The sequence below is a fragment of the Clinocottus analis genome, unplaced genomic scaffold (genome assembly GCF_023055335.1).
Source record: "Clinocottus analis isolate CAN_PGR_092001 unplaced genomic scaffold, fCliAna1.0.p SCAF_18, whole genome shotgun sequence".
NCBI lineage: Eukaryota > Metazoa > Chordata > Actinopteri > Perciformes > Cottidae > Clinocottus > Clinocottus analis.
In genome coordinates this window covers 2,388,210-2,415,000 of record NW_027175909.1, presented here as the reverse complement: position 1 = coordinate 2,415,000, position 26,791 = coordinate 2,388,210, and the positions used below count along the sequence as shown (strand labels likewise).

The window sequence follows — 26,791 nt, the reverse complement described above, 5'->3', positions numbered from 1 at the left end:
CCGTAGTGTCACAGTGGATACGACAAAGCCAAGATTGTTGTCTTTGGAGGTCAGTCCCACGCAGCTTGAAGCCACTTCAGGGCAGCATATGGTCGGAAGGTGTCGTTGATTTTACATCACATCTTCTTTCGTCTCTAACCAGAGAACAAGGCTGGATTCTGTTGCTGTGATCTTTTTAGGTTTTACACTTGATTCTCCAGGGAGGTTTAAAGCGATATGCACTCACAGAGAAGGAGTAGAGGTAGCCATCAGTCTCGTGTTGTGGAAAACTTGGACAGTGAGAACCACAAACCAGTGATTGTTAGGAAGGTTACAGCTCTGCAGAATAGTCATTGATGAAATGCAGAGGTGTAACGGAAAGATCAGGCAACTGGATCTTTTTGGTTCAAGTGTTGGTTTCCGTCCCTTCATGCTGCTGTTGGTTCGTTTGGCCTGCAGCATCTCTGGGCTGAAAGGAGCCGCTGTGTATTATGTCGGCTTAACCAGCAGGGCTACGAGGGACAAATAAAAAGTCAAGCCCGAGCCCTGCATGTAATATGCCTGATTAAAGGAGACTCACCGTTCCTAAGTGAACTTCAGTTATATCAGAAAGAATCATGATTGAATTGATTTTTAATTCATGGTCTGAAGGATAAATGCTGATGCACGTGTAAATGCTGCACACAAGCAGCCTTGACATCAGAAGACCCTGATCCAGATCCAAGTACCTGCTGATACCGCCCACGATACTCATTAAAGCAGATGAAACAGCTGCACACTTGAAGCACATTTAAGATATTAAAATCAATCCAATGTATCTGCTTAACAATTGAATAGCTCTGTATCGCATTAAGAATTCTTTAGAGTTACGTAGGTTGCACGTGTTGTGTGTATGTGCATGAAACATCCTTAATTCTTTGTGAGATTTAACTACATTCCTGGTTGCAAACTGTGGTTTGGTATTTTTTTTTAAATAGTTTGTAAACAATGAAGCACAGTCCTCCAGCACATAAGTGCATCTTGTGGCTACATAATATGCCTGATCTTTGTATAATAGTCGATTGTTGGTTCATCCAGCTAAATTTGAAGTTTAATTTGATTTCAGAGTGATGCTGGAAGCCCAGTCATGGAGCAGGCAGCCTCCGATTGAACTTTGTTTGACATCGTTGAGATGGGACAACAGCAACTCAAAGGGTAACCAAAGCTCTCTGACCAGAGACGTGTCGTGTGGGTCACCATTATACCCAGAAATACAAACGACAAATTGAGGTTCGATCCTACCGTCTCTCGCCTCTCGCGGATCATCGGTCAATCAGGGAGCACACTTTTATTCCACTGCAGAGTATGTAGTCGTATTACGGACGGACTGTCAGATTTACAATTTTGGCCTCTCTCTCTCTCTCTCTCTCTCTCTCTCTCTCTCTCTCTCTCTCTCTCTCTCTCTCTCTCTCTCTCTCCCTCCTACACAGCTTTCAGACTGGGCCTGTTTGACACATGAAAGCACCAGCAGTTTTAAATGTACCTGCTGCCAGTGTTAAAAGTTATGCAAGAGTTTGGCTAACCCAGAAATAGGACACAGCCGTGGATCCATATTACACAAGATGTGTTTTCCTTTTTTTCTTTTCTTTTTTTGAAGCAATTAAAGAGAAAATCCACCCTCACAAATCGACAGTGTCTCTGACCATACATGGGTGTCCTCTGTTCTTCACTGGGAACGTTTCTGTAATATCAGCCTTTGATACTGCTTCTCTATTAATATTGTGTGTCTTCATTTAAAGAGACGCTTCGGGGTCGGCCTCCTTACCTCTGCAACAGAAGTATGTGCATGTTATCATTCTGGTTATATGCTAATGCATAGGGCTAAACAGTTGTATCTCAAGGGCCCTAGTATCCACTCTAATGAGCCCATTTGATATGGTTTTCCTGCCGACACCTGCTAAACAATATTGTTGCTTTTGTAATAGATTGACTGTTTGTCGGGAGATAATAGTCTCCGTCTGTTCAGAAGAATCTCTGCATGTCCTTTGTTGCCAAATGAATGAGATGCAATCTCCAACCAGTTAGTTTTCTTAAATGTAGAGCTTTCATTGGAAATAATGAGGCTTTCAGAGCAGCTGTGTTGATTATTGAAGTCTGCTTGATCCAAAAACTGAGTCCGACCGGGAGAATGTGTCTTCTGAATCCGCCGTGGCGCTAATGAGAGAGCCTACTGTTAAACAAAGTGTTGGATTTGTTGCGGTTACAGAATCACTTGTGGTTGTTCAATTGTGTTACAGAGCACACACACCAACTAGGCTGCTACAATGAACTCCAAGGCTATTCACACAACGTAACAACAACAACCTGCAACGGGTAACGCTCAGCACACTTGCCTGTCTCTCTCTGACCCGACACACACTCATACACACACATACACCATGGTTTAGCTGCTTGTCAGTTGTCGTCCTGGTCTCCTGTTTTAATCGAGGTGCTCACAAAAGGTTCTGGATCAAATCTGTCGAGACGGCAGAAAATCGTCAGGAAGCCAATAGGATTGTGAGATCCACTGGAATTTAGAAGGTATTTTACACACTAATTATGAGTACAATAGTATTGTACGTATGTCATGTTGCCTTTTTCCAACATCAACTGATCAATAATTTGCCTAATTTTCGCAGATCTTCAGATCGCTATGGAAACACGGATAACAGTCCGCTCATTGGACCGTTTAGCTCCATTTAAAAAGTCGTCCCGCCACTAAAATGACCAGGATTGGGCTTCACTCACACCTCAGTGAGATGACAGCGTGGTCAAAGCAGGGAGAGTGGAAGGAGAGAGAGAGGAAGAGATCGCTAGTACGCCGAGTGCAACGCCGGCGTTCCCCGACTCCCACACATGTTGTTCTGTAGAAAAACGCCCGAGGCGATTCACACAAGACTCAGCAGTCTACCTGCCAGCCGAGATGTGTGTGTCTGTGAGTGAGTGGGCTCGGTAGCATTGTGGACGTCCATTTTGTGCGACGGGATTGAACCACCGCCGGACTTCTTTACCCCAAAAGTGTTGCCCTTTATGTCGATACAGCACCACAAACATGTGGCACACACCAGCGTACTGTGTGTTTCTTTTGTTTGAATCTTTTTCGGAGTGTATTTGTTTCATGTAAGGGTATTTTCCTCTAAATCTAAATGTGTGCGTGTGTGTGTGCGCACGTGTGTGTGTGTGTGTGTGTGTGTGTGTGTGTATTACAAGTAGCAAGCCATTACCAAAGTGAAGGTGTTGATGATTACAAGGAAGGGAAAAACCCTGATATCTCCTCTGCATGTTTTCCTGGCTCGGCTCAGCTCAGCTCGGCTGGGATTAAGAAACCTTCTGAGAGGACTTAATATGCACCCTGCCTCTGTCGCCCCGCTGCGAGAGAGCTGTACTTTCTGTATTTTCAGAGAAGCTGAGAAAGAAGAGCCTCAAAGCATGAGCAGGAGGGAGGGAGTGAGGAAGAGAGAGAAAAAGGATGCTGCTGCTCTGGGGTTATCAAATATAGGACTCCAACCAGGAAGCATCACTTGAATGTCATCCAAAATTGCCCTCTGGAGTCAGGGAATGTGATGCCAGACACGTTATTGAATCGGCCTAGCCGGGGTGTCGCTGGCCTCAGCCTGCTTTGCAACAACAACAGCTGTTTGTTGTTCTCTGATACAAACGAGACAGAGGAAGAAGGGGTGGTCGTGGGAAGGTCTGCAGACAGGTAGTAACGAATGAGAAACAACTTCAAGGTTCCAGTTTGGTGTCAGAGACGTGGCAGCCTGTCCACTGCGGATCCCTGCGTTTGTGTAATTTTGATTATTTGTGTAATTGTGTAAAAGCTTCTAATTGCTTTATTGGCATAGTTTACGACTGATGACACTATAACAGCGCCAACGTCACCTCCGGTAAACGCTGTTAGCTTCGTTAACCGTGTCGTTGTTTACACTGTTAGCATCCACTGTTAGCTGCAAGTCACCGGCTCTGCTGTCGCTATGTTGAGAGCATTGAGGCAATCTTTTTAACTTGGGGTTTGACGTGCTGCACGTTTAGGACAATACATACAGTGGTTGTTGTAAGATATGCCGTGTAATGTAACGACTGTCTGGTAATCCTCAGTTAGTCCTCAGTAAAGTAGGACTGTGCCTCATGGATACAGTACTTGGGAGATAATATTTGCGCAACAAGTATCACAACACCCTGCATTGGCGCTGCAGCTGATGCCGAGCAGCAGCAGCGCTTACACTGTGAACACTCCAGCTGATTCCCAGACATGACTCACCCCACAGTCGTCCTCTGCCACTTTTAAACTCACCACATGATCCCAGGAATACGTGAAACCCAGCTGTGTGCCACACTTGATCTGAGTGCATCGGACATTTTCCACATCTCTCAAAAAGGGCAGTTTATATTCTGTTAATAAACCAAATGCAGTGAGAGCACTGGCAGATATATCTGGAGGATTTATGATTCTGAATTTAACGTGTGGAAAGCGCGATATGCAGGTGTTCGATTTGATTAAATGAGAGTTGCACTGTAGAAGGTTAGCTTTTTCAAACCTTGCAACTGAGCTTTGCATGCATCTTCAAAATAAGCACGGGTCAGGAGAAGGCTGGATTCTGTGTGCACATTTTCGCGACAATAAGGTTGTTTTTTAAAACTTTTTTCAGTTCACAAAACATGACACGCTGCACTAAACATTGTCTTTTAGCCTAACTCACATAACAAGTATTTGATCTATCATAAGTAAACAAGCCCAATAACTTGTCCCAGCTCTCAATGCTATATATTATTTTGACACAGTTATACAGCACAGTTAGACACCCAGCACTACTGGAGCACAGCGTCTTGCCTAATGACGTAGATATTGGACAGATAACGCAGTGTTCCTATGTGCCCTCATACACTCTTCTGCTTTACATTCATTCATCCCGTCCTTCCACGTCATGGTCTGTCCCGTGCTCATCAGAGCTTCTGATTCTTGAATTTAGGTTCTCTGAAAGCTGAATATGATTTTCCAGGCTGTGGATGTGTATGTGTTGAGATGTCAGTGACTTGGATAATAATTTGTGAATTAGAACACTGCTTAGTGAAGCAATAGGAGACAAAGAGAGCTTTGTACCCTCATGCGGATCCCAGAGGAGTGTGTGTGTGTGTGTGTGTGTGTGTGTGTGTGTGTGTGTGTGTGTGTGTGTGTGTGTGTGTGTGTGTGTTTATTGTACGTGCTAAACTAATGTCACAGGTGATCCCTTCCCTCAGCCTCTCTGGAGGCCACTACGTATACAGGCACATGTAATGCACAACAGCATCCACGCAAACCAACTCAGGAGCACCGATTCACAATGTGTGTCATCACACATACAAATCTTCACTAACATGCACAGATGTGAACTCATGTGCTCATGTACACACTCTGGGATTCAGCATGATAGCTGCACAACCGCAGAACAGCCCAACAGGGCGATTATATCGCTGATTGCCAGGTCAAGCAGCTGTTATTTAGACAGCGAGATCATCCATGTGTGGAGAGCGCTGGACTGAATCTCTTTAGCCCGTCTTCTGCCCCGCTCTCCTTCTGCCCCGTTACGAATATCTTGGATATCAACAGGTTTTGGGATATGAACAAATAACACAACGCCAACCTTTTCTAAAAGGTGCTTCTTGAAGAGTCACTGAGAAACTGTGGCGACCTATCTGAACTCTAGGTAACGAGTGGGAAACACTGCATTAGAAAACACTTGTGGCATGGTGTAGTTTGACTTCATTTGCTGACATTGCACATTCTGCGATGGGACTTTTGTGCGTGCACACATCACAGTATTGATGCTGAAAGAACAAGGTAATCTGATCTTTGGAAACGCAATGAAAACACGATGGAAACACAAAGGGTCAGGTACCTGCATTTCTAGCGTAAATTGGGCTTTACAGTTTATAGAATTCATCGTCCTGATATCATCTATCACATCCATCCTGTTCGCGTGGCTCATGACAAACACTTCACTGACTTCTATTTAATAACTTGACTTGAACTACTAATAAAGCAAGAAAGAATTGTTCATTTGAAAAACTCCTGCGAACACTAACAGGACAGGGAACAACACTATCATATAATATAATAAATGCATCACATGCTTCGGCGGCTCACTGCACAAACACGAAACATACCACGAGCCCTCCCCTGAGTGTGTGTACGTCTCTCTGCGGCTTCACACGTCAGCATCTTTTATTCAATTGGCCTGATTCCATAGTTTGAACTAATGCATGATGGCATCCTCAGATCCCTTCAAAGCCACATTAACAGCAGCTATAGCTGTCACATCAATATTGCACAACCTACTCTCTGCTATCAGTGCGGGATGGTGAGGCGTATTTTAATATAGCTCTACTTTTTTTTTCTGCAAACCTGGATAAGACGACAACAATATCTCCCAAAGAGCTGCGTCTCTCGTGGATGTTGGCCCCCATACAGATTAAATATCCTTTTTGTAATTCTTGCTGAACTGCAGTTTCTGGACTTTAGGCCACCGTATCTCTACTTCGAACAACAGTTCAGACGGAGAGAGAGAGAGAAAGAGAGAGGAGATTTAAACTTAAGCTGAGAGCGGACTCTGAACACTTAGAGGAGCCTTGGAATAACACTTAAATGGGTTTGTGTGCATGCAAGACCGCATGTCAGCAGCCTCGCAGCAGTGCTCGTGTAACGTTTAGATTTCAAGCCCCGTTTTGTGTTGGAGGGGATTGATGCAAAGATAGATCAAGACAAAGACTTAAAAAGGGTAAAAAAAAAAAATATATTAAAAAATAAATACAGAGACAGAGAGAGATATGGGATATGGAGACAAACACGGAGGGAGACGGCTGGAGAAAGATATCCAGAGTGTTAGGGAGCAACCTCCCTAAGCGCTGATGGTGCTGATGAATATTGGAGGAGAAGGCTGCGAGGAGGAGGAGGAGGAGGAAGAGGAGGAGAGAGAGATTGGGGCTGAGGAAATATGCTGCTTTGTTATGTCTTAATGGGAACTGTCAGAGCTGTAGAGAAAAGGTCAGCCGGGAAGCCAGTCGTGGCCACGGGCAGACATCAAACTGATACACACGAACACACACACACACACACACACACACACACACACACACACACACACACACACACACAAGCATACACACAGATGCGGGCGTATTTGTGAATATGCATAATAATAAGCATACAGACAAAACGGATGCAAGCAACAGTATGCGCTGATACACTCGCACACATATGTTACACAAAACTATGTGTTGGAGGGGGTTAATTGACCATCTGCCACTCCCTTAAATAGTTATTGTCCAATCAGAACCTATCACCAGGCAGGTTCACCACCCTCTGGAAAGAGTCGCTAAATAATTTATCACTAAAGCAAGTATGAGTACAATTAATAGAAATGTTTGTGTCACTAAGTGTCAAAACATAGTGTGGTATTAATACTATGATTAAATAGTTACCCACTATATAATTTATATATAAGGCTTGTTGTTTCTTTTATTTAAAAACCAGCCACCTTTTTGTGCGACTTTGTCTCATTAATTCATAACATTGTTTGAACTCTTTGGCTCTACCAACACCAAATTTAATGTTAGAAGACTTTGTCGCCACAAAACTTTAACTCCTCATGTGTGTTTATAAGACAGAATAAGTCCTCCAGGCCTTCACTTGAAATGTAAGTGTTGGAACAAGTCTGAGAAAAGGTTAAGGTGGGATTTATATATTTAGCTGGTCTCCAGCTAGAGAGAAGGTGTTTGAATGTGTGTGTGCGGCTGCTTGTCCCTCTTTACACCACACATATAACCGCACGTCCTACACCCGGATTACGTGTGTTTTATAAACTTGCCTTCCATGTTGTTAACAGGATCACAGACTGACATGCACATCATTCGCTGTCAAATATTTTGGTCCCTTTGAAGCTGGCGGTGAACACCTTTCCCCCATCCTGCAGCATCTTAACAATGCTCCCTGACAGGCATGCGCCTCTCTGCCACCTGTTTTGATGAACACACAAAACTTGTCTATATATGTGTACCAGGTGTGCCTCCAACCTCCTCCAGAGGTGGGCTGAAGTACTGGCATTGGAGTGCACCTTGGCTGCATCCATGTGTGTTTAGTTTGATATGCAGTCCAAATAAAAAGCTCAGCTAATTCCTGGTGGGAAGGTGGTGAGAGTGTGTTTGCCGTCGTTCAACAGATGAGTCAGGAGCTCCGTCCACACACACACACACACACACACACACGCACAAACACACACACACACACACACACACACACACACACACACACACACCACACACACAACACACATCTTCACCAAACAGACATGATTTGGCTTTGCATTATTTAATGCTTCTCAAACAGACAAGCTATTGCTATCAGAATAACCTCTGTGTGTGCTGCAATGGCCTCACATCTCGCTCAGTTTACGGTCTAAATTGCAGCCCCCTGAAATCTTGATGCGCATCCTTCGCCGTTGTCTGAAGGCGGTGCTCGACAGGGCGGGTCTCTTTCTAATACTGAACATAGGCTCATAGGGAGCGGTGCTGTTTGAATATGGATACATTATTGAGCGTGTTTGCTTAGGAGAATCAAATAAATGTGTTGGGAAGGAGTTGGCAAGGTGTTGTCTTGCCTTATGAGACTAAGAAATAAAAAAAATACTTTTGCTGTTGTGTGTGTGTATGCATGTCCGTCTGTCCATGGGTCATCTCGTCTTCCACTGGGCCCATCACCCTGAAAAAAGACAATAGTGGTATGTAATCGTCTAATCAAACATGACAGCAGTGGTCGTTGCAGAGATAACGATGGTTAAAAATGAAGTAAGAAAGTACCGACAGTGTCATTTGAAACCTGTTTTTCCTCCAGTTCACGTTGGCTTCTCTCAACCATGACCATTATCTCCTCCAATGTATTCATAGTATGAGAGCTTGTTTGAGGTCGAGCGACAGTATGAAGTCAGTTTGTCAGAGCAGCACGATGTCAGTGCTTTCAGCAAAGCTCTCAGCTGTCGTAGATATCCTAATGTTCCGGTTCATAAGCACGCGCTAACTTTTTTATTTTTGATTTGACAGTTGTGCGTGTGTGTGTGTGTGAAGTGTCACGCTGACCATCCTCCACGGGGGTAAACAGTTGTGTCATTGTTATTCTCATTGCTATTTTCTCACCTTTTTTTTCTCACTTGTTTAGCTCTCTGTCTATTCGTCCCCCTTGGCTCTGTTTCTCCATCCTCCTCTGTCTCGCCCACTGGCTCGCTCTCTTTCACACACTCCCTCTCTCCTTTTTGCTCTCCATGTTTTTCCTCTCCCTCCTCTCGTTCTTCGTCTCCCATTCCCTCTTTTCGTTGTTGTTGTTGTTGTTGTTTTTTCTTAAACAAATCTATTTTATTTCAAATTGGTGGTGTAACTTTACGCGTTGCCCAGAAGCAGTGTGCTGCACACACACACACACACACACACACACACACACACACACACACACACACACACACACAGCAGAGGAAGTGTGTGTGAGGTTCTGTCACATCTGCACTGCATGGCTCACTGGCCTTGATTGTGGTATTGTTCTCTCTATTACACGTAAACAAGTGCGCTTACACACAGGCGTATACGATACTTATAGTTAATGCATACATACAGTTGTGTTAGTAACTTAACGAATCAGCACCATACACACCATATTTCTCTTTCTTTCCAACATTGATTGATGTCTATTACCTATAAGTAACACAATCTTATCGTACCGTTTCACAATGACAGATTTTCAGGTTAAATATTGAAGATAGATTTGTGTCTATGATTCTTACTTCCTTATCCACATTACACTGAAATGTAGTTTTTTGCATTGATCAGAAACATCTCACAAAAAAAGAGAATGAAGACGATACAAATGATTGTCAAGAGTTATAAAAAAGGAAATCGATCGAGCTGCTTTTTGCATTATGTTTTTTGGATTGTCCCTACGTTTGTCTCTTCGGTCCACTCGTGTGAATGTGACATCTAAGGAACGCCTGGAGGAAACTTCTTCAAATGTGGCACAAAGGTCGAGTATGAACTGAGTAGAAATTGGCTGACAAAGGTCACCGTGACCTCTCAAAACACATTGTTGGCGTTAACATCAAAAGATAAATGTGAATTATGACAATTTCACAATGTCTAATAGGATAAAAGTGATGATGGATGAAACTTGACTGGTTGGTGAAGACACCAGGCGGCAACCTCTGGTTCTGTCGAGTCAAGCCAATGCGCAAGTGTCTTTAAACTTAAAACATTCTCTCTAATGGCCATCAGGGGGCGACTCCTCTGGTTGTATAGAAGTCTATGAGAAAATTACTCTACTTCTCTCTTGATTTATCCCCTTAGTTAACATTGTAAACATGAGTTTATGTCTCAATCCATAGTTTCACATCTTCTTCAGTACACCATGATGTTCATTTTGTAAATTATGCTTTAGGGCGGGTCTACAAGGTGATTGATAGGTCACTGCCACTACCAGAGATGTATACAAGGCGGTAATTCTAGTTACAAAATCCAAATGTGTGTAGAAGAACCACACACATATATTCTTTCACATTCCCCAGTCTTTGCTTCCATATACACTTCTTCCTCGTCAAAACCTGCCATCTACATTACCCACAATGCTACTCTACAGCCGACAGTTGGGCTGGAGATTCGGGTATGTGATGCTGCTCTCGGCTGATGTCGCCAGCCATGCAGGATTTGAGTGGGATGTTTGGTTTAGCGTTGCTTGGTGACCATGTTTTATGAAAGAGAGCAAATGTGTCTGCATACGTGTATGAGGGTTTTACACGTTCAGGTTTGTTTCTGGGCACGAAAAAATAAAAAATTGACATTGTGCTCCCAATTTCAAAATATCTAACACTTTTTCAACTAGATCGACTCTCCTGCGGCTGATGCAACAGCACAAGAAGTGAAGAAGGCTTTTTTTTATGACACCCACTCATGTGATGCTTTGAGCTGTTGAAATGCAGTTGATTGAAAATGTCTTCGGTCCAACTCCTTCACTCTTAATTGGAAGTAAGAGCCATTCGAAAAGATGGTAATGAATGTCGGGCTAAAAATATAACTGGGCTCAGAGGAGGGTATTTTTCCCTCTTGTCTTCAGCTGCTGTATCCATTTGTCTGTGTGTTTGGACTGTAATTGTTTACACCCGTCCACACACGCGTCTCTGCCAGCTGAATCGAACACAATGTGAGAAATGGAAGCTTCCCAAAAACCATCAACACCCCTGAGCAGATGGATGGTGTGTGCTGCCTGACTGCCTTTAGTTGCAGTTTTTGTTTTGTTTTGTTCATCTCTTTTTTGAGACTCGCGCAAAGTTTTCAACAGGCAGGGTTTCAACTTTGATCACAGCCAGAGTGTGACGACACACAGCCGACCCTAAAGGTGCTGCTGGTTGCTCAGTTCTAACCAAAGACATTTTTTGATCAGACATAACCAAAGGAAGTTCTTTTAAGTTAGACTGCACCAGTACGTAGTGGAGTTAAACATTGACTGTAAAATGCTCAGGATGTCCATCAACCGTGGGGATGTACAGTGTCTCTATTTTTTGGCATATTTCCCAAAATGAACCACCACTAGATTTTTGCCAATTCTCTCTCAAGAGATCGGAAACCGTTTCTTTCGGGTTACTACGAGGAACGTTCTTTGTGTGTTGATTTTGGCGGTCCCTGAGGACAACAGTGGTAGTGTTTAAAAGTGCCAGATTTCCATTAGAAAAGCTCTCATTTTACTGCAACAGGTGTCTAAATAACCAGAGAGAAAGAAAAGAAGGTTATTCGGGAGCACTTTGATAATCCAGCTTTGCTCAGCTTTTGATTTTATAACTTTGTTTGCTGCAATGTCTGGATACCTCCTGCAGCTGTGTGCGCGCCTGTGACTCAGTCTTCTGCACAATAACATATTTAATTGAAGATTAATGATGGGAGTGGCTCTGGCTGTTCAGTCATCACCCTTTATCAAACTAAAAGATATTGTGGTATTTAAAAACTAAAAAATCTAATCTGTTCGATTGAGAACGTTTTGCTTTTTCTGTGCATTTAATCTCAATTCAAATACACTTAGTTACAGGAATGTTCAATAATTTTATTGAATACTCATGTTTTACACAATAATTGTACATTGAAACACAGACTCTCTTTCAAAAGATGCAATCCATCAGAAACATTTACCACAGAGAACAGTTCAAATATTATAGCGCGCTTTCATTTTCTTTTGGTTTTGAGACTATTTGGTCGGCCAGAACGTTTGGTGCCCGTCCTGAAGTCCTGATGGATGCTGGCAGATATTGGGCACAAGCTTTAACTATGTTTTTGAACAATTCTAGCTGATGTTCTTTCTTTCACTCTTTTTTAAAAGTTCTTGGCTGGTTGGTTTACTATCTCTTTATCTGTCCATCTCTCTTTTAGTTTCCTTTTCTTTCGTATTTACTCCTCAGCCACCTCAGCTTCATTCCACTGTATTTTATCTTTGGGCCTGCCAGAGATGTGTCATCTTAAAACTCTTTGCCTCTTGTCCTTGTCATCTCTTTCTCATTTAATAAAAAAATATAGTATTAGACAAAACTACCAGACTCGACTTCTACTATCCCTCTTTTTATTCTGCTGTCATCTTACTGAAATATGATTAAAGTGAATAAGACAGGTTTGATGGTTTTGCAGGAGCGTACCATGTATCTGACATTTGGGTTCAAATTTGATCTAGCGCTTGTCGCAAGTCATCTCTTCTTGTCCTCTTGTCTGCTCCCCTGTCACTCTGAACACACCAGCTCACATGAAATGAAACAGACACTGCAGCAGACAACAGCCTGATCTTTGTATTTGAAATAAAAGGAAAAAAGGGCCCCATTCTGTACTCATGTAGCCCACTGTGCCGCCCAAGACTTAAAATGGCCACTGGAAGTGTAATTGAATTACTTTTTTCAATAGTGTTGGGCCGCGCAGTTAATTGAGAAATAGCAACGCGCTCAGACTAAACCCAGTGTGTCACACGGAGTCCAGGCAAATCCCAGCATTTAAAGGGATGAATGTCAAACTTCAGCAGAGATGATGTAGAAATAGATGATGACGCTACTGTCTGCCGGACTTGGGATTCCACTCCGTAGACGGAAAAACAGCTTGCTGTGGGTGAAGTGGGAAAAACATACTGTCTTCATAGCGCAGGCGGTCAGATCTGTAACCCCCCCCCCATCCTCCTGTTGCCCAAAGTCACTCCCCAGTGCTGTCCACAAACACAACTCTGTCCTATTGTACTTCAATATGTCTTGACATCTGCACTTTTAACAATCCTCACAGCAATGGATTTTCTTCAGTTTCTCACAGATGGCTAAAAATAGAGTTCCTCCAGGAGGGAACGCACAGCAGAGAAGGCCACGGCACTGAACGAATGGCAGCGTTTGTGTCTGCTCACGCTCGTAAATGTGTGATGCTGTGTGTCTGAATACAGATGTGTCCGGATACAGATGTGTTCATGACATGTTGACACTTTTCAGTGAAATATCTCAACGATCGTTGACCGCATATCCGTGAGTTTGGTACATTTGTGTTCCCCTGAGGATGAATCACTTCTTTGATCCTCTGCTTTTCATATTACAGTATGAGCTTCATAACCAGACCGTAATGTCAATGGGCCTCAGTTGTACTGGGTTAACTTGTAAATGTTTGCATGCTAACATGCTAAGTTAAAATGGCCACAGTGGTAAACATTATTATCGTCTTGACATAAGCATGTTAGCATTGACGGTACGATGCCATTAGTATTTAGCAGTAATCAGCCCCTCATGGAGCCGCTACTTCTAATCTTGGTGTATGTGGAAGTTTGTGTTGACTACTGCAAATACAACATACAACAGCCCTTTTTGTTCTCACATGTTCTTTATGTCGCGCTGTGCTGGCTAATCAATGCCATAATCAAACTCAACCATGAAAATCCACTGATGATCAAAGTTATCCTTTCGATAATTCATACCATGGCCAAGAAACACTGAAGTGCTGGAGTATCTTTAAGAACAAAAAATCAGTACAAGATGTGATTTGATGAAATTACTTGCATACAGAAATTCATGAATACTTGAAAACAAAACCCCTTGAAAGAGCCAGAATTCTGAGGAGCTGGCTTGGATATGAAACAGCTGGCCCAATTACAGAGCTGACACGCACTGAAATATTTCTAAATTAATTAATACATCAAGTAAATGGTTTCTCGCCAACTTTTTGGTAACTATGAGAACAGCTACTGAGGCAAAAACGAGGGGTATGATATCCTCATGGACCAGTTGGTTTTATCACCAAGCACATAAATGGGGAGGACGAGAGAGAGAGAGAGAGAGAGAGAGAGAGACAGAGAGAGAGAGAGAGAGAGAGAGAGAGAGAGAGAGAGAGAGAGAGAGAGAGAGAGAGAGAGAGAGAGAGAAGAATGAAACCATGAAGGCGCCATCCAAAGGGATGAAAAAACGTCCATTCAAGCATGAGGAGAAAGGAAGATGAGACGGGAGGCAGGATGAATGACAATAGGTATGGCAGGATGAGTGAAAAAGCCACCTGGCTGCACACTGCATGGAAGAAGAGAGGGAGTCTGAGCGCAAGGGTTGCCGGACGAGGACAGAGCTACGCCAGAAAGAAAAGTAGAAATTAGAGAAGGGGACATATTTAGCAGGTCAAGTAGAGGGCAGGAAGAGACAGGAGCAAGAGGAAATAGAGTGATAGAGGTTAAAGTGAGAAAAAAAAGACAGAGGTAAAGGGAGGTGAGAGGAATACAGAACTTTCTTTTAGTGCTTCTGATATTATTCTACTCGTTTCCCTCCGGAGACGACGTAGGAGAGTCCGCTGCGGATCCCAGGCCCCAAAATACAGATCCTCTCCACCCGCATACAAATGTGTCCCGTTGGTCTGCTGCACTGGAGGTTTGTAAAGACCAAACGTGGTCACACAGTTGAGATGCAGGGTTGATCGTTTTAAAGAGCTGTCGCATCCTTTGGACACGGGGGAACGGAAAACATGGTCACTGACGAAAGCGAAGGGATCGCTACGCTTGAGATAAAGTGCTGCTGCGGAATTGAGCAGCCGTTTAGTTTTTATTATTTATGGTTTATGTAATGGGGAAGATACGGGAGACATGGACAGACTGAAGACAGCTCCCATGCAAGTGTCACAGTGTTTATAGTGGATGCTCTGTGGCTAGAGGAGCTTTTATGAAACTGGGGGATTAGAGTGCTGAGGTAAAATAAAGGTTTGATGGAATACGGCATGTAAAGCACACTTTCAAGTTGTGAGGGACTGGTTGTTGCTGAATTCATCAGGATTTGGTAGCTCTCCTAAAAGCAATGATCCATTGTAATTGGATGGTTCTGCATTAAGTGCTCTTGAGGATGTCTTTAGTCTTGAGTCTTTTGGCCTCATTTCAGCAGCACTCGCTCTCAAGACGCTCCAGAAAGTGATGAGGGAGAACTTGCTGCATTCAATCATTTTCTGAATCAAATTTTTTGCAAACACAATTTACAGGTGGTCCAGACTTGTCTGAGGAGTCATGTGACATTAATCTGTTGTTATCCAAGCCCAAGTTTTTATATTTCATTACATGGGAGCAATGTTTACACTTCATAAATATGAACATATCTTCCTGTATTCATCTAAACTAACAATCTAAGTTGTGGAATGATCAATACAACTCTGTTTTATTAATCGAGACTAACAATCTAAATTGGCTATTAACACTAGAATATCAATCTGAAAATCTTAAATGATTCTACCCCTCTCTTTTCAGTCATGGTTGCTGTGGCGAGACATTCCTTGTCTCAGGTCCCTTTAATTCTGCTGCCGGCAAAGTTTAAAGTTATAGATTTATCCTTCACTATAGGACAAATGAGCAGGACCTGGAGCCTTATATAGGGGCATTAATTATGAAAATGCACAATTCTCATGAACGTGCCCTCATTTACGCACAGTCGGCATTTGTCTGTGTCCAAGAGGTAATATTTCTTTTGTAAATTGTGTTATATTCTAAAATAAATTGCTACATGTGACAACACTACATGTGACAACACGAGCAGCATTATGATCCCACAGTAGAAACTCACTCTCTTATTCTCCTGTTTTTAGACACACACATCCACACACACGTGTTTGTGGAAACTGGGATTTGTGACCCGCGCTCTAATGCTCTGTATTTTTCTCCCTGCTCTTGCTTTGAGCGCAGCGGCAGAGCTTCTGCGGTTCACTGTGTGATTCTATGAAGCCGAGACACAAAGCAGGCTGTGTTATTGCTTCCAGAGCAGACATTTCTGCAAGTAAAGCTCCTGAGAACGGCTCCATAACAACCCAGATTTCATTTGAGTGTATTTGTGCGTGTGTAACCTGGACCACTGGAGGACCTGTCTCTGAGAGACCCCAACCAAGTGTCTAGTCTATCAAGTAATACTTTTATGATCCACTGTGTCAAAGGTATCATATGCTGCCGTGAGATCCGATAACACCAGGATGGTGAGACTACCCGAATCATTACCCAGGCCGTCGTTATTCACCGTCTCGATCAGAGCAGTTTCAGCGCTGGAACGCGAGCAGAAACCCGATCGAAAGCTATCGAGGATGTCGTCCGTTTTTTGAGAGAATTGAGAGCTGCTGGGACAGAGAAACGGGGGATCCGACCTGAATCAAGGCTTTAGTGTGTGTGTGTGTGTGCGTGTGTGTGTGCGCGTGTAAGTGTATGTGTGTGTGTGTTTCTTGCAAATCCATGCATTTCTGTGCATATCCAGAGGGCCTGTGTGGGGGGGAGGGTAACCTTAATAGCGCCGGTGACTTCAGAACAGCTCATGTCATCCTCACAGAGGACTCTGGCTCCATCGCTGTAATTGCAAAACGCTGTTAGAGCTGAGCGTGTAACGGGAGCCGATGTATATTCCATGAAGCCGCTACACGTGCTCAAGCTGTATGTGTGTGTGTGTGTAGTTTAAATGTTTGTCAGTTGCATCACACTACTGCTATATGTCACCGTCTCATGGCACAGAGTCTGTTTCTTCCTTCTGGTGACTTGTCTCTTTTCTCCGTCTTCTGCTGCCCTTTATTCTCATCTCTTCCTGTCTGTTTGGTCTCTCCACCCCAGGTGCTGTCTCTGGGTGCAGATGTGTTGCCAGAGTACAAGCTCCAGGCCCCGCGCATCCACAAGTGGACGGTGTTGCACTACAGCCCCTTCAAGGCGGTGTGGGACTGGCTCATCCTGCTGCTGGTCATCTACACCGCCATCCTGACTCCCTACTCGGCCGCCTTCCTCCTCAACGACCAGGTGGGGTCCCGTCGAGGTCACTCAGGTCGAGCGTGTTTTATTCATGTCGCCCGATCGTAAAAGAGGTTTATTGGGCTTTATGTCTCTACAACATAACATCCTCAGACTCCTGGCAAATGAACCGAGCTGAACAAAAATACAAAATGTGATTCATGAAGTAATATTATACAACAATGATTTCCCTGGCAAGTAAACTTTCTTGTAAATCTCTTGTAAAATATGTAGTCTGTTGTAGCCTTTTGTTTACTTCTGATTCGTGTGTTGAAGCTCCACAGCTTGCTTTTTGTGTCACTTCATAATTTTTTTGGACCACACATGCATGCAAATGATCTTAAAAGCCTTAACGCTAATCCATTTGAAGGAGGTAATCACACAGAGCTGTTCTATTTTTAGAGCATTAGCTTATAATTCTCTTCTTTTCTCCTGTCTTTTCTTCTACTCTCTTCTCTATTCTCTCTTTCCCTTGACTCTCTACATTTTCTTTTTTCTCTTGTCTTTTTTCCTTTCCTCTCCTCTCACTTCCTTTCTTTCCCTTTAATCTCATCTTCTCTTCTTTCTTCTTTTCTCTTCCCTCTCCTTTTTTCTTTTCATCTCTCTCCTCTCAGGAAGAGGTAGCCCTGCAGAGTTGTGGTTACTCCTGCTCTCCTCTCAATGTGGTGGACCTCATAGTGGATATCATGTTCATTATTGACATCCTCATCAACTTCAGGTCCGTCTTTAAACACTTGAGCCTACAGTATAGTAGTAGTAGTAGTAGTAGTAGTAGTAGTAGTAGTAGTAGTAGTAGTAGTAGTAGTAGTAGTAGTAGTAGTAGTAGTAGTGTTATTTGTAGTAAAAAGTGCTGCAGCAGTAGCACAATAAGTCATAGTAAACACAAAACGCTGCAGGTCTAATTCCCCAACCCCATGCTCTGTCCTCATTAAAGCATGATTACAGCTGACTGTTGTAGCATTGAGCACAGTAGTAGTTATTGAAGTAAGTGGCACAAAGTGGTTTTCAGAGTTGCAGCAGTGGTGTTAACTCCTTACAAGAACTATCGATGTCAATCATGTTAATATAATCTGCACTCCTCTTCTCAGAACAACGTATGTGAACACTAACGATGAGGTGGTGAGCCACCCGGTGCGTATTGCCGTCCACTACTTCAAGGGCTGGTTCCTCATCGACATGGTGGCCGCTATTCCCTTTGACCTGCTCATCTACCGCAGCGGAGAGGAGGTATGTTAGGATACATCTATACCCCAGAGCAGGTGTGAAAGGAGGACAAGACAATTTGCGGGGAGATGGAGGGATGAAGAGAACAAGAGAGAGAGAGATGTTGTTGCTGCATTGACATTGTGTCTTTATCGAATGAGAAAGGCACAAAGAGTGAAGAGGAGGGAGACGGCCAATAATAGAAAGAAAGAAAAGAGGCAGAGGTGGTTCAGCTTTTGCTTCATGATTTAATTGTCTCCGTAGGGAAGTTAATTTGCAGTCAGCTGTAGTGGAGCGTCAAAATAAAACGTGTCTACCTTACAAAATACAACGCAGTGTACAAAATGCTCTGTTTGAAATTGAATCATAACCTTATAGCTTTCAGTTTTGAGTGTTGGTCGGATCATGAAACAAACAATTCAAAGACGTATGCTGTTTCTTGCTATGTCCATAATTTCCTAATACTTTCCTCTTACGTTTCATCAGAACTCTGACTATGTTTACCAATCGCTCCCTCTTCTCTCACTCTGCTGAATGTTCATGACACTCAGTAGTTGACTACTTTTGTGTCATCATTGACAGTCAAGAGTGACAGAGAGAGACATTTTTACATCAGTGCAATTTGACACATTGCATTGTGAGATTCTAGAGAGTATATGCCGTGGTCACAACTTTTTATTAGTCAATTATTGTTTTCCTGGTGTCAAATTTGTAATCTGCAGATGCCGGCCGTGTTATCCAGAGGATTGTGTGGTTGCTCCTGTTTACATTTCTTCTGATGCAAATTCCCAAAAATCACTACAGGAATGCACTAGTGTTCTAGTTTTGTTTTATTGGGTTTTTCTTGTGTTGCAAATGAGCTGCAACTGCATTGCGTTGAGCGACTCTGTGTTGCACAGTGACGATAACTTATCCTTGAATCCTTAAATCCTTTAAACTATACAGAGCATACATTTTACACAAATACTGCAGCACTCAATACAGGGTAGGATGCATCTAGTGCATGTGATGATATAAATCCACGTCCACAGAATCCATCAGCAACCAGAAGTTATTGTAATGTAGAATTAAGAGTTGCCCATTTTTCCTTATTTTCGAATAAACCAAAAGCATGTTTCATCAGATTGAGAAAAATGAGCAGATTAAGTTCAAAGATCAACACAAAGCAAGAGGTCGAGATATCCTGACTTTATGACACTAAAACGGCTCAACTTTCATAAATGCTTGATGCTACAATTCCTATGATTTGATAGCATCTTTCATTCGACCAATGCAAGCTTTCTGTTTTCTTTCTGTTTTCTTTCTTTTTGAATCTTTTTTTTCGAACTTAAAGGGGACATATCATGCGGTATATCTGGTCTGGTTTTCTCATTGAATCTCATGTTTTCTGGTCTAAACATCCCACGAAGAAAACTGACTGGATTGTCTTATTTTAGTTTGTGGGTTGTAAGGAACTCCAGATACAATAATATATGTGTTCCCTTAAAAAAACCTCCGGAGCCACAGAAGACATTACACAACAGTTGATGAGCAAATGGAATTAAACCACTTAAGTCATACAAATCGCTGGTTGTACATAACCGAGGCAGATACGCAGTGAGACAGTTGAGTTCAGACACCGGGTACTGAGCGTCTGCGGTTTGCTGAATGACAGAAAAGTGCAGTGATGGAGGCGTCGGTTGGAGAGTTTAAGGAAGTGAGAGGCGGGTGTCTGGAGGAAGAGGTGGGATTTAGCAGAAAGAGGCAGAGGGAAGTGAGTTAGTCGGCTGCCGGCGCCCTCTGAGGATACTTCCCACATAATGAGGATGAAAACCACAAAGGCTGAGGTCTCTCCAACAGCAACTCAGCCCAGGCCAATCCCAGTGACAGAGGAAGCACCACTTGGAGTGCATCTATTCGTAATGTCTGTAGGTAATTAAAATAAGTGTTATTTGTAGTGATCAAGCCACCCACCAAGCCAAAAATGATGAATGTGGAAACTCCCCAATATTGAAGCACTGCCCGGGGGGGACGCTTTGCCAGGATTCACTTCATAGAGGCCACAGAGCCAAGAAAGTGGAGATTTTCCTCACCAGACAACTATTATTTACTGAGAGGACACACACACACACACACACACACACACACACACACACACACACACACAGAGCAGGACTAGGCTCTCTGCCAGCACAGTTCTTGTCTTGTTATTTATTTGTCATATGGACATGGAGGGAGCCAGACGAATACAAGTAGAAAGGACTGCCCACAGTAATGAAATAAAAGTCAGGATTTACCACCTCTGCAGCGCAGTGTGTGTGTGTCTACAAATGTTTGTGTGTGTGTGTGTGTGTGTGTGTGTGTGTGTGTGTGTGTGTGTCTGTGGTAGGGTGACTGACAGCAGGCGGGGAACGCTGGGATGAGACATCGCAGTTGTTTTACCAGTCTTTAGAATACCTCCTCTCAGTACAAAAGGCCGACGCTCTGTCTCTCCCTCGCAGACCACCACTCTGATTGGTCTGCTAAAGACGGCTCGCCTCCTGCGACTGGTGCGTGTGGCCAGGAAGCTGGACCGCTACTCGGAGTACGGCGCGGCCGTGCTCTTCCTCCTCATGTGCACCTTCGCCCTCATCGCTCACTGGCTGGCCTGCATCTGGTACGGTGCCATAAGACTGTCTGCTGAATCAAACGAGAGTTCACAGATGAAGGAGTAATGTGGGAATGATTGTGCGTTATGTGGGTGCCAGTGCTGTCACAATATTGAAATTCTGAACTTCAATAAAATACTTTAGAATATATACAGTATATGTGTTATTTATGTTTTTCTGCTTTTTATTTTTGATTATGCCTGTATTGTGCCTTTTTGTGTTAGTTCATTTGATTCTAACCAGAGATAAATGGTTGAAATTAATACAGCAGAAAATCTATATTTGAACTGTTTCAACATTTATAAATCAATCAGACATTATACCTTCAGAAAATCCCTTGAGAGTGCCTTTTCACCGACTGCTAATTATTGCTAACATCATCCGTTATATACATGCATTCACATATTATTTTTTCCCAGGTATGCCATCGGTAGCGTGGAGAGGAACGGTTCCATTGGCTGGCTCCACACACTGGGGGACCAGTTGGGAAAGACCTACAACAGCTCCGTCATAGGTACTGAGAGACTACCAGTACTACAGTAGTACTGGTTAGAGATATTGTGCTGAATCTGTGTGTACTGGTTAAGTCAGCTAGTTAGTAGAAAACATCCTTCATCAGAATCAAATTGTGTTTGGTTTGTCTGGAATCATTAGGCTACGGACTTTTGTGAAATCTTTGTGTCAGCTGTAAATTTATTTTACTCTCCAGGTTCGGGACCCTCCATCAAAGACAAGTATGTCACAGCGCTGTACTTCACCTTCAGCAGCCTGACCAGCGTGGGGTTTGGAAACGTGTCCCCCAACACCAACTCTGAGAAGATCTTCTCCATCTGTGTCATGCTCATAGGATGTAGGTCCTGCTGTTGTGCTAGAAGTAGTGGTGGTGGTGGTGGTGGTGGTGGTAGTGGTGGTGGTGGTGGTGGTGGTAGTGGTGGTGGTGGTAGTGGTGGTGGTGGTGGTGGTGGTGGTGGCGGCGGTGGTTTAATAAGAATATCACTGGCAGCCGCTCACCGTCTCTTTAGCGTTCTAAATTAGGTTTTTGCTTTTTACCAACTGTCCTTACTAAGGTGAATCTTGCTTCTGCTCCTCTGCTGCCTCGGGTGTCAACACCTGCAGTTCATAATTGTAGCACCTGTTGCAAGACTAAGTACTTACAACTCCTTTGGTTTTCAATGTAAAGCTATTTCTTTATATACAAAAACATTACACAAACATCCAAGACAACCACAAAGAGATGTAAAATAGCTGCAAAACAGCAGCAAAGAGACACAAAGAGACTCACAGTGTCTATGAAAAGAGGCAAAACAACCACAAAGAGACTAAAAACAAACACAAATAGACACAAAAAACTACAAAAAAGGGGCAAAACAACCACAGACAGAAAAATAAGTAAAGACTACAACAATTTACCATTTTCACTTCTTATATATCATTCTTGCTTCAGTTACAGCAGCTACACAAAGCCTCGAACACACTTTACATTCTGAAAGCATATCGCTTGATGATTTATTAATACAATTCATCAGCAGGGATTGTAATAACCCCTGTCATGCTTATCGGCTTGACTTCTTCTCTGCTGAGTAATTACCTGTGCAGGCTGGCAGAGCTCTGGCCCTCAATGATCAGGCTAACTTTAGGATGAGAACATGAATATGGTATTTAAAACCAGTGACTTAAAACTATTAACGGCTTGCTCATCGCATGCAAGCACTCAACATTCTGTGTTGATAAAAAAACAACAAGCATCTATTGTGCAGCAGTTACAGTTATCTGAGGGTAATCAAGGACTTGGAGGCACTTATTCAACAAGGGTGGTTTTTGTTTTCATTTTTAGTTTGGGCTGCACTTCTCGTCACATATAAAATGTCAATTAAAGAATCCAATGCCCTAAAATTGAAGTGCACTTTGAAACCTCAATGAGCATTATTATAGTCAAGAAGAAAATTCCACCCCCCCCCCACCCCCCCTCACACACACACACACACATACACACACACACACACACACACACACACACACACACACACACACACACACACACACTTCAATTCAATTCAGTTTTAATTTGCCTCGGAGGGCTTTACAATCTGTACACATAACATCCCTATCCCGGGACCTCACATCGAATCAGGATAAATAAAGATAGTAAAAACCCTTTTACAGAAAAAACACACACACACACATACATGCTGCAGTTTTAGTGAGTCATGTGGATAGTGATGGGAGCTGTCAGAGGTTGAGTGGTTAGCAGGATCCAAGTTGACAGGACAAAACAGAGAGGCACGAAATGGACACGGCACCAAACACGCTGTCCTCTACAGACAAAAGCCCTTCAGATCAGTCAAAGTCCTGCTGCATCCGTCCTCCAGAGGACCTCAACAACTCTCCTATGAACTGAATTATTATCGTCGGAGTAACTTTTTTATCTCCAAGTCAAACAGCGTCTGCAACTGGGTCAACTCTATTTGATTAGAATTCAACTTAAATTGGCCCGTAAAATTTATATTTTTTTTTGTAAGTATAGCTTAAAGGTTTGATTCTGACTTAAAACAGTGCTCACACGGCGGTACTGTATGCACGCTGATTAAGGCCTAGCTTTTGGACTATTTTTTCCTCCTGTCTATACCGGCCCTCAGGTGATCCCTTCTAAACACTGTTTTATGGAAGTGATGACCAAATCAACTGTCCTCGTCCTGTTGTAAAAATGTATTTTAACCTTGATTTTATACCTATTTTTAACAAGGTTACAATCTTATTAGTGGGAAAATATTTTCTCTAACTGTCCCTTAACAACTTTCGAATGCCCCCATTCACTTAGATTACAATTGCATTGAGTAGTGGTCTTTTTACTGCCACTGTGGAGGAACAATAAAAGCAACCAAAACTCCTAATATATACAAATGAGCATGTGGGATTATTTTGAGTGGGGTTGTATTAAGTAGCTGTTCTGTCAGTGTATAACGGGGAATCTGAACTAACTTTTTAAAACTCCAAAGTCACACATAGACGCAAACAAACTAACTGATTCAGGCAGCAGCAGAGCAGAAACGTTAATCCTTCGAGGTTAAATGAGTTTTAGTCATTGGAGTCCTGTGGCCTTGAAGAGGACATAGATAACGAGCTGCAAAAGAAGAAGCGCCCCCATTATGCTCAAACCAATGTGTATGAGAGATGTTCACTTCTTAGTCTCAAGTTCCCATCTGCTTCAAGATGACCACCATCGTCCCTCTAACTAAGAAGTCCACAGCGCCTGGACAATGACTATAAATGGACCTTGTAACCTTGTAATACACTAACTACGGACTACCTCGTTTAACTCCACTTCAAAAAATCCAAGTCATCCCTTTAAATGCTTAACTGCTTTCTAAAGTTCAGCTGAGGCTAACGTATGGCTCCAACAGTCTGAGTTAAAGTTATAATCGTTTTAGTGGGAAATTCCCTCTTGGTATGTCTTATAACTCGTGGTAGAAAGCAAAGTTAAACAAAGTATTGATTTACGACCATATTGCAAATACGTGAAATTATCTTTTAATGCTCCCAAGACACGCTATTTGAACGTTAGCTTATCTCTGTAAGTCAATGAGCACAGTGACTGTCACCGAGATCAGGCGTTCTTCCTTTTTGGATGTTGTAGCACAATAGGCCCTTGTGTGCACAGTATTCAGAAACCGTGTCTTTAAATGAGCCATCAGGACTTCTGTTCGGTTGTGATGTCTGTATATAACTATACACTGACCGGTAGCAGCCCTGCAGAACTCTGTGCACTTGACATGGACAGTTTGACCCCAGCTGAAAAGACAGCGACAGTGCAAATGTGAAAAAACAGAAACCGCTGACCAATCACAGCAGGCTATTTACGGGAGACAACGGGCGCTAAAACAGAGCGTTTCAGACAGATACATTCTGACCGACAATATGAGAAAGATAAAGTTTTAAGATTAAAGCATCTTGTAAATGACAATTATGAATCCCCTCTAAAAAGCTGTATCTTAACTGATGTATTAATGAGAATACACATGTTCCATTGTTTCTTCAACACAGCTCTTTCTACTGATTCATGATAATATCAATTCTCTGTTACTATACTCCCCTCTCTCCCTCTCCCTCTCTCTCCCTCTCCCTCTCTCTCGCTCTCTCTCTCTCTCTCTCTCTCTCTCTCTCTCTCTCTCTCTCTCTCTCTCTCTCTCTCTCTCTCTCGTTCCTCTCTGTCTGCTCTTTGCCCTTCTCCACTTATAATATATTTTATAAATCATATCACCCCAGGGTGTCAAGCTTAATAATATATTTCTCTTTAGATGAAGAAGACAGTCAGCCAGATATATGTCGGGTCACATCAGAGTATCGAGTACCCGCGTGGCGCTATACTCTCTCTTAATGTATATTTGAATATCTCCCTTCTTACCTTCTTTCATTTGCATCCTCCATCTTCACCCTTCATAAAACATCCCTCACGTCTCACCCTCTATGCCCGTCTCCCACCTCCAGCCCTGATGTACGCCAGCATCTTCGGGAACGTGTCCGCCATCATCCAGCGGCTGTACTCGGGCACGGCCCGCTACCACACCCAAATGCTGAGAGTCCGGGAGTTCATCCGCTTCCACCAGATCCCCAACCCGCTCAGGCAGAGGCTGGAGGAATACTTCCAGCACGCCTGGTCCTACACCAACGGCATCGACATGAACGCTGTGAGTACCCGATCCTGCACCGCCCAGGTCCCGTATGTGCGCACTGGGTTCGTTGTGTTGTTGCAGAGTGGATATACACATGCTTAAACATATGTAACTAGACTATAATGTACTTGCATCCCATGTGGACACCAGTGTCTTCACATGTATAAAGGCTACACACTCTTTTCTCATACACTCAGAGTCACACCTGTCAATGGACATAAACGCACTGTGTGAAGGGGCGCTTGTTGTGCACACGCCACCTCAACCTGAACTCTAGGCTGTGTAAACAATAGACTGTGTATAAGAAGTGTGCATTGTCATCTTGTTCTTTTGCAACCAGTAAACAGAAGTGACCATTCTTAGACTTCAGAAGAGTGCTGCTATGGTAGAGATGCCAAGTACGGCTCTGGTAGTGACCTGTCAATCACAGTAGCCCCGCTTTATTTAACTTTAAATTACCAGACTTAACAAATAAACATCATGCTGTATTGTAGAAGACTTGAAAGTAGCAATTGGGACATAAACTCATGTTTACAATGTTTACTGAGAAAATAAGTCAAGAGAGAAGTAGAGTCATTTTCTCATAGACTTCTATACAACCACAGGAGTCGCCCCCTGATGGACAGTAGAGAGAATGCAGGTTTACACAACAGCAGTGGCTTCACTTTTTAGAATCGAAGGCTGCCACCTGGTGTAAACACAATGTTTCATCACTGAATTCCTTTTTCATTTCAGTGTAATAAGTGAGCCGTTTGAGGAGAGAGGAAATAAATTGGACATGCAGCCCTCCCTTATCATCCCTTGTTATGTTGCTCTCTTCAAGGTCCAGTGAAGTAGACAATGCTTTTTGTAACGTAATTAGGATTGCGTGGAGTAGACCCTGTCTGTTTGTCTCCTCAGCTGATTCATCCTCATCCTTCATCCACGAGGATGGAGAGAATAATAATGTGAACGGGAGTGTTGAGATGAGAGCGGGCTTGAAGATGAGTTGGAGGAGAGATGTCGCTGTT

The 26,791-nt window shown here is 43.0% G+C and overlaps 1 protein-coding gene across 1 annotated transcript in view; it reads left to right on the top strand.

Moving 5' to 3' along the window:
- The window catches only part of kcnh2b (potassium voltage-gated channel, subfamily H (eag-related), member 2b), a 216,003-nt gene that overhangs the window by 178,263 nt on the left and 10,949 nt on the right, over positions 1-26,791 (top strand). Inside the window, exons 7-13 of the mRNA XM_068581269.1 lie at positions 17,111-17,290; positions 17,896-17,999; positions 18,370-18,508; positions 20,965-21,119; positions 21,531-21,625; positions 21,821-21,961; positions 25,597-25,796. Of these exons, the coding sequence (XP_068437370.1) occupies positions 17,111-17,290; positions 17,896-17,999; positions 18,370-18,508; positions 20,965-21,119; positions 21,531-21,625; positions 21,821-21,961; positions 25,597-25,796 (1,014 nt within the window). The remainder of the gene's footprint in view (positions 1-17,110; positions 17,291-17,895; positions 18,000-18,369; positions 18,509-20,964; positions 21,120-21,530; positions 21,626-21,820; positions 21,962-25,596; positions 25,797-26,791) is intronic.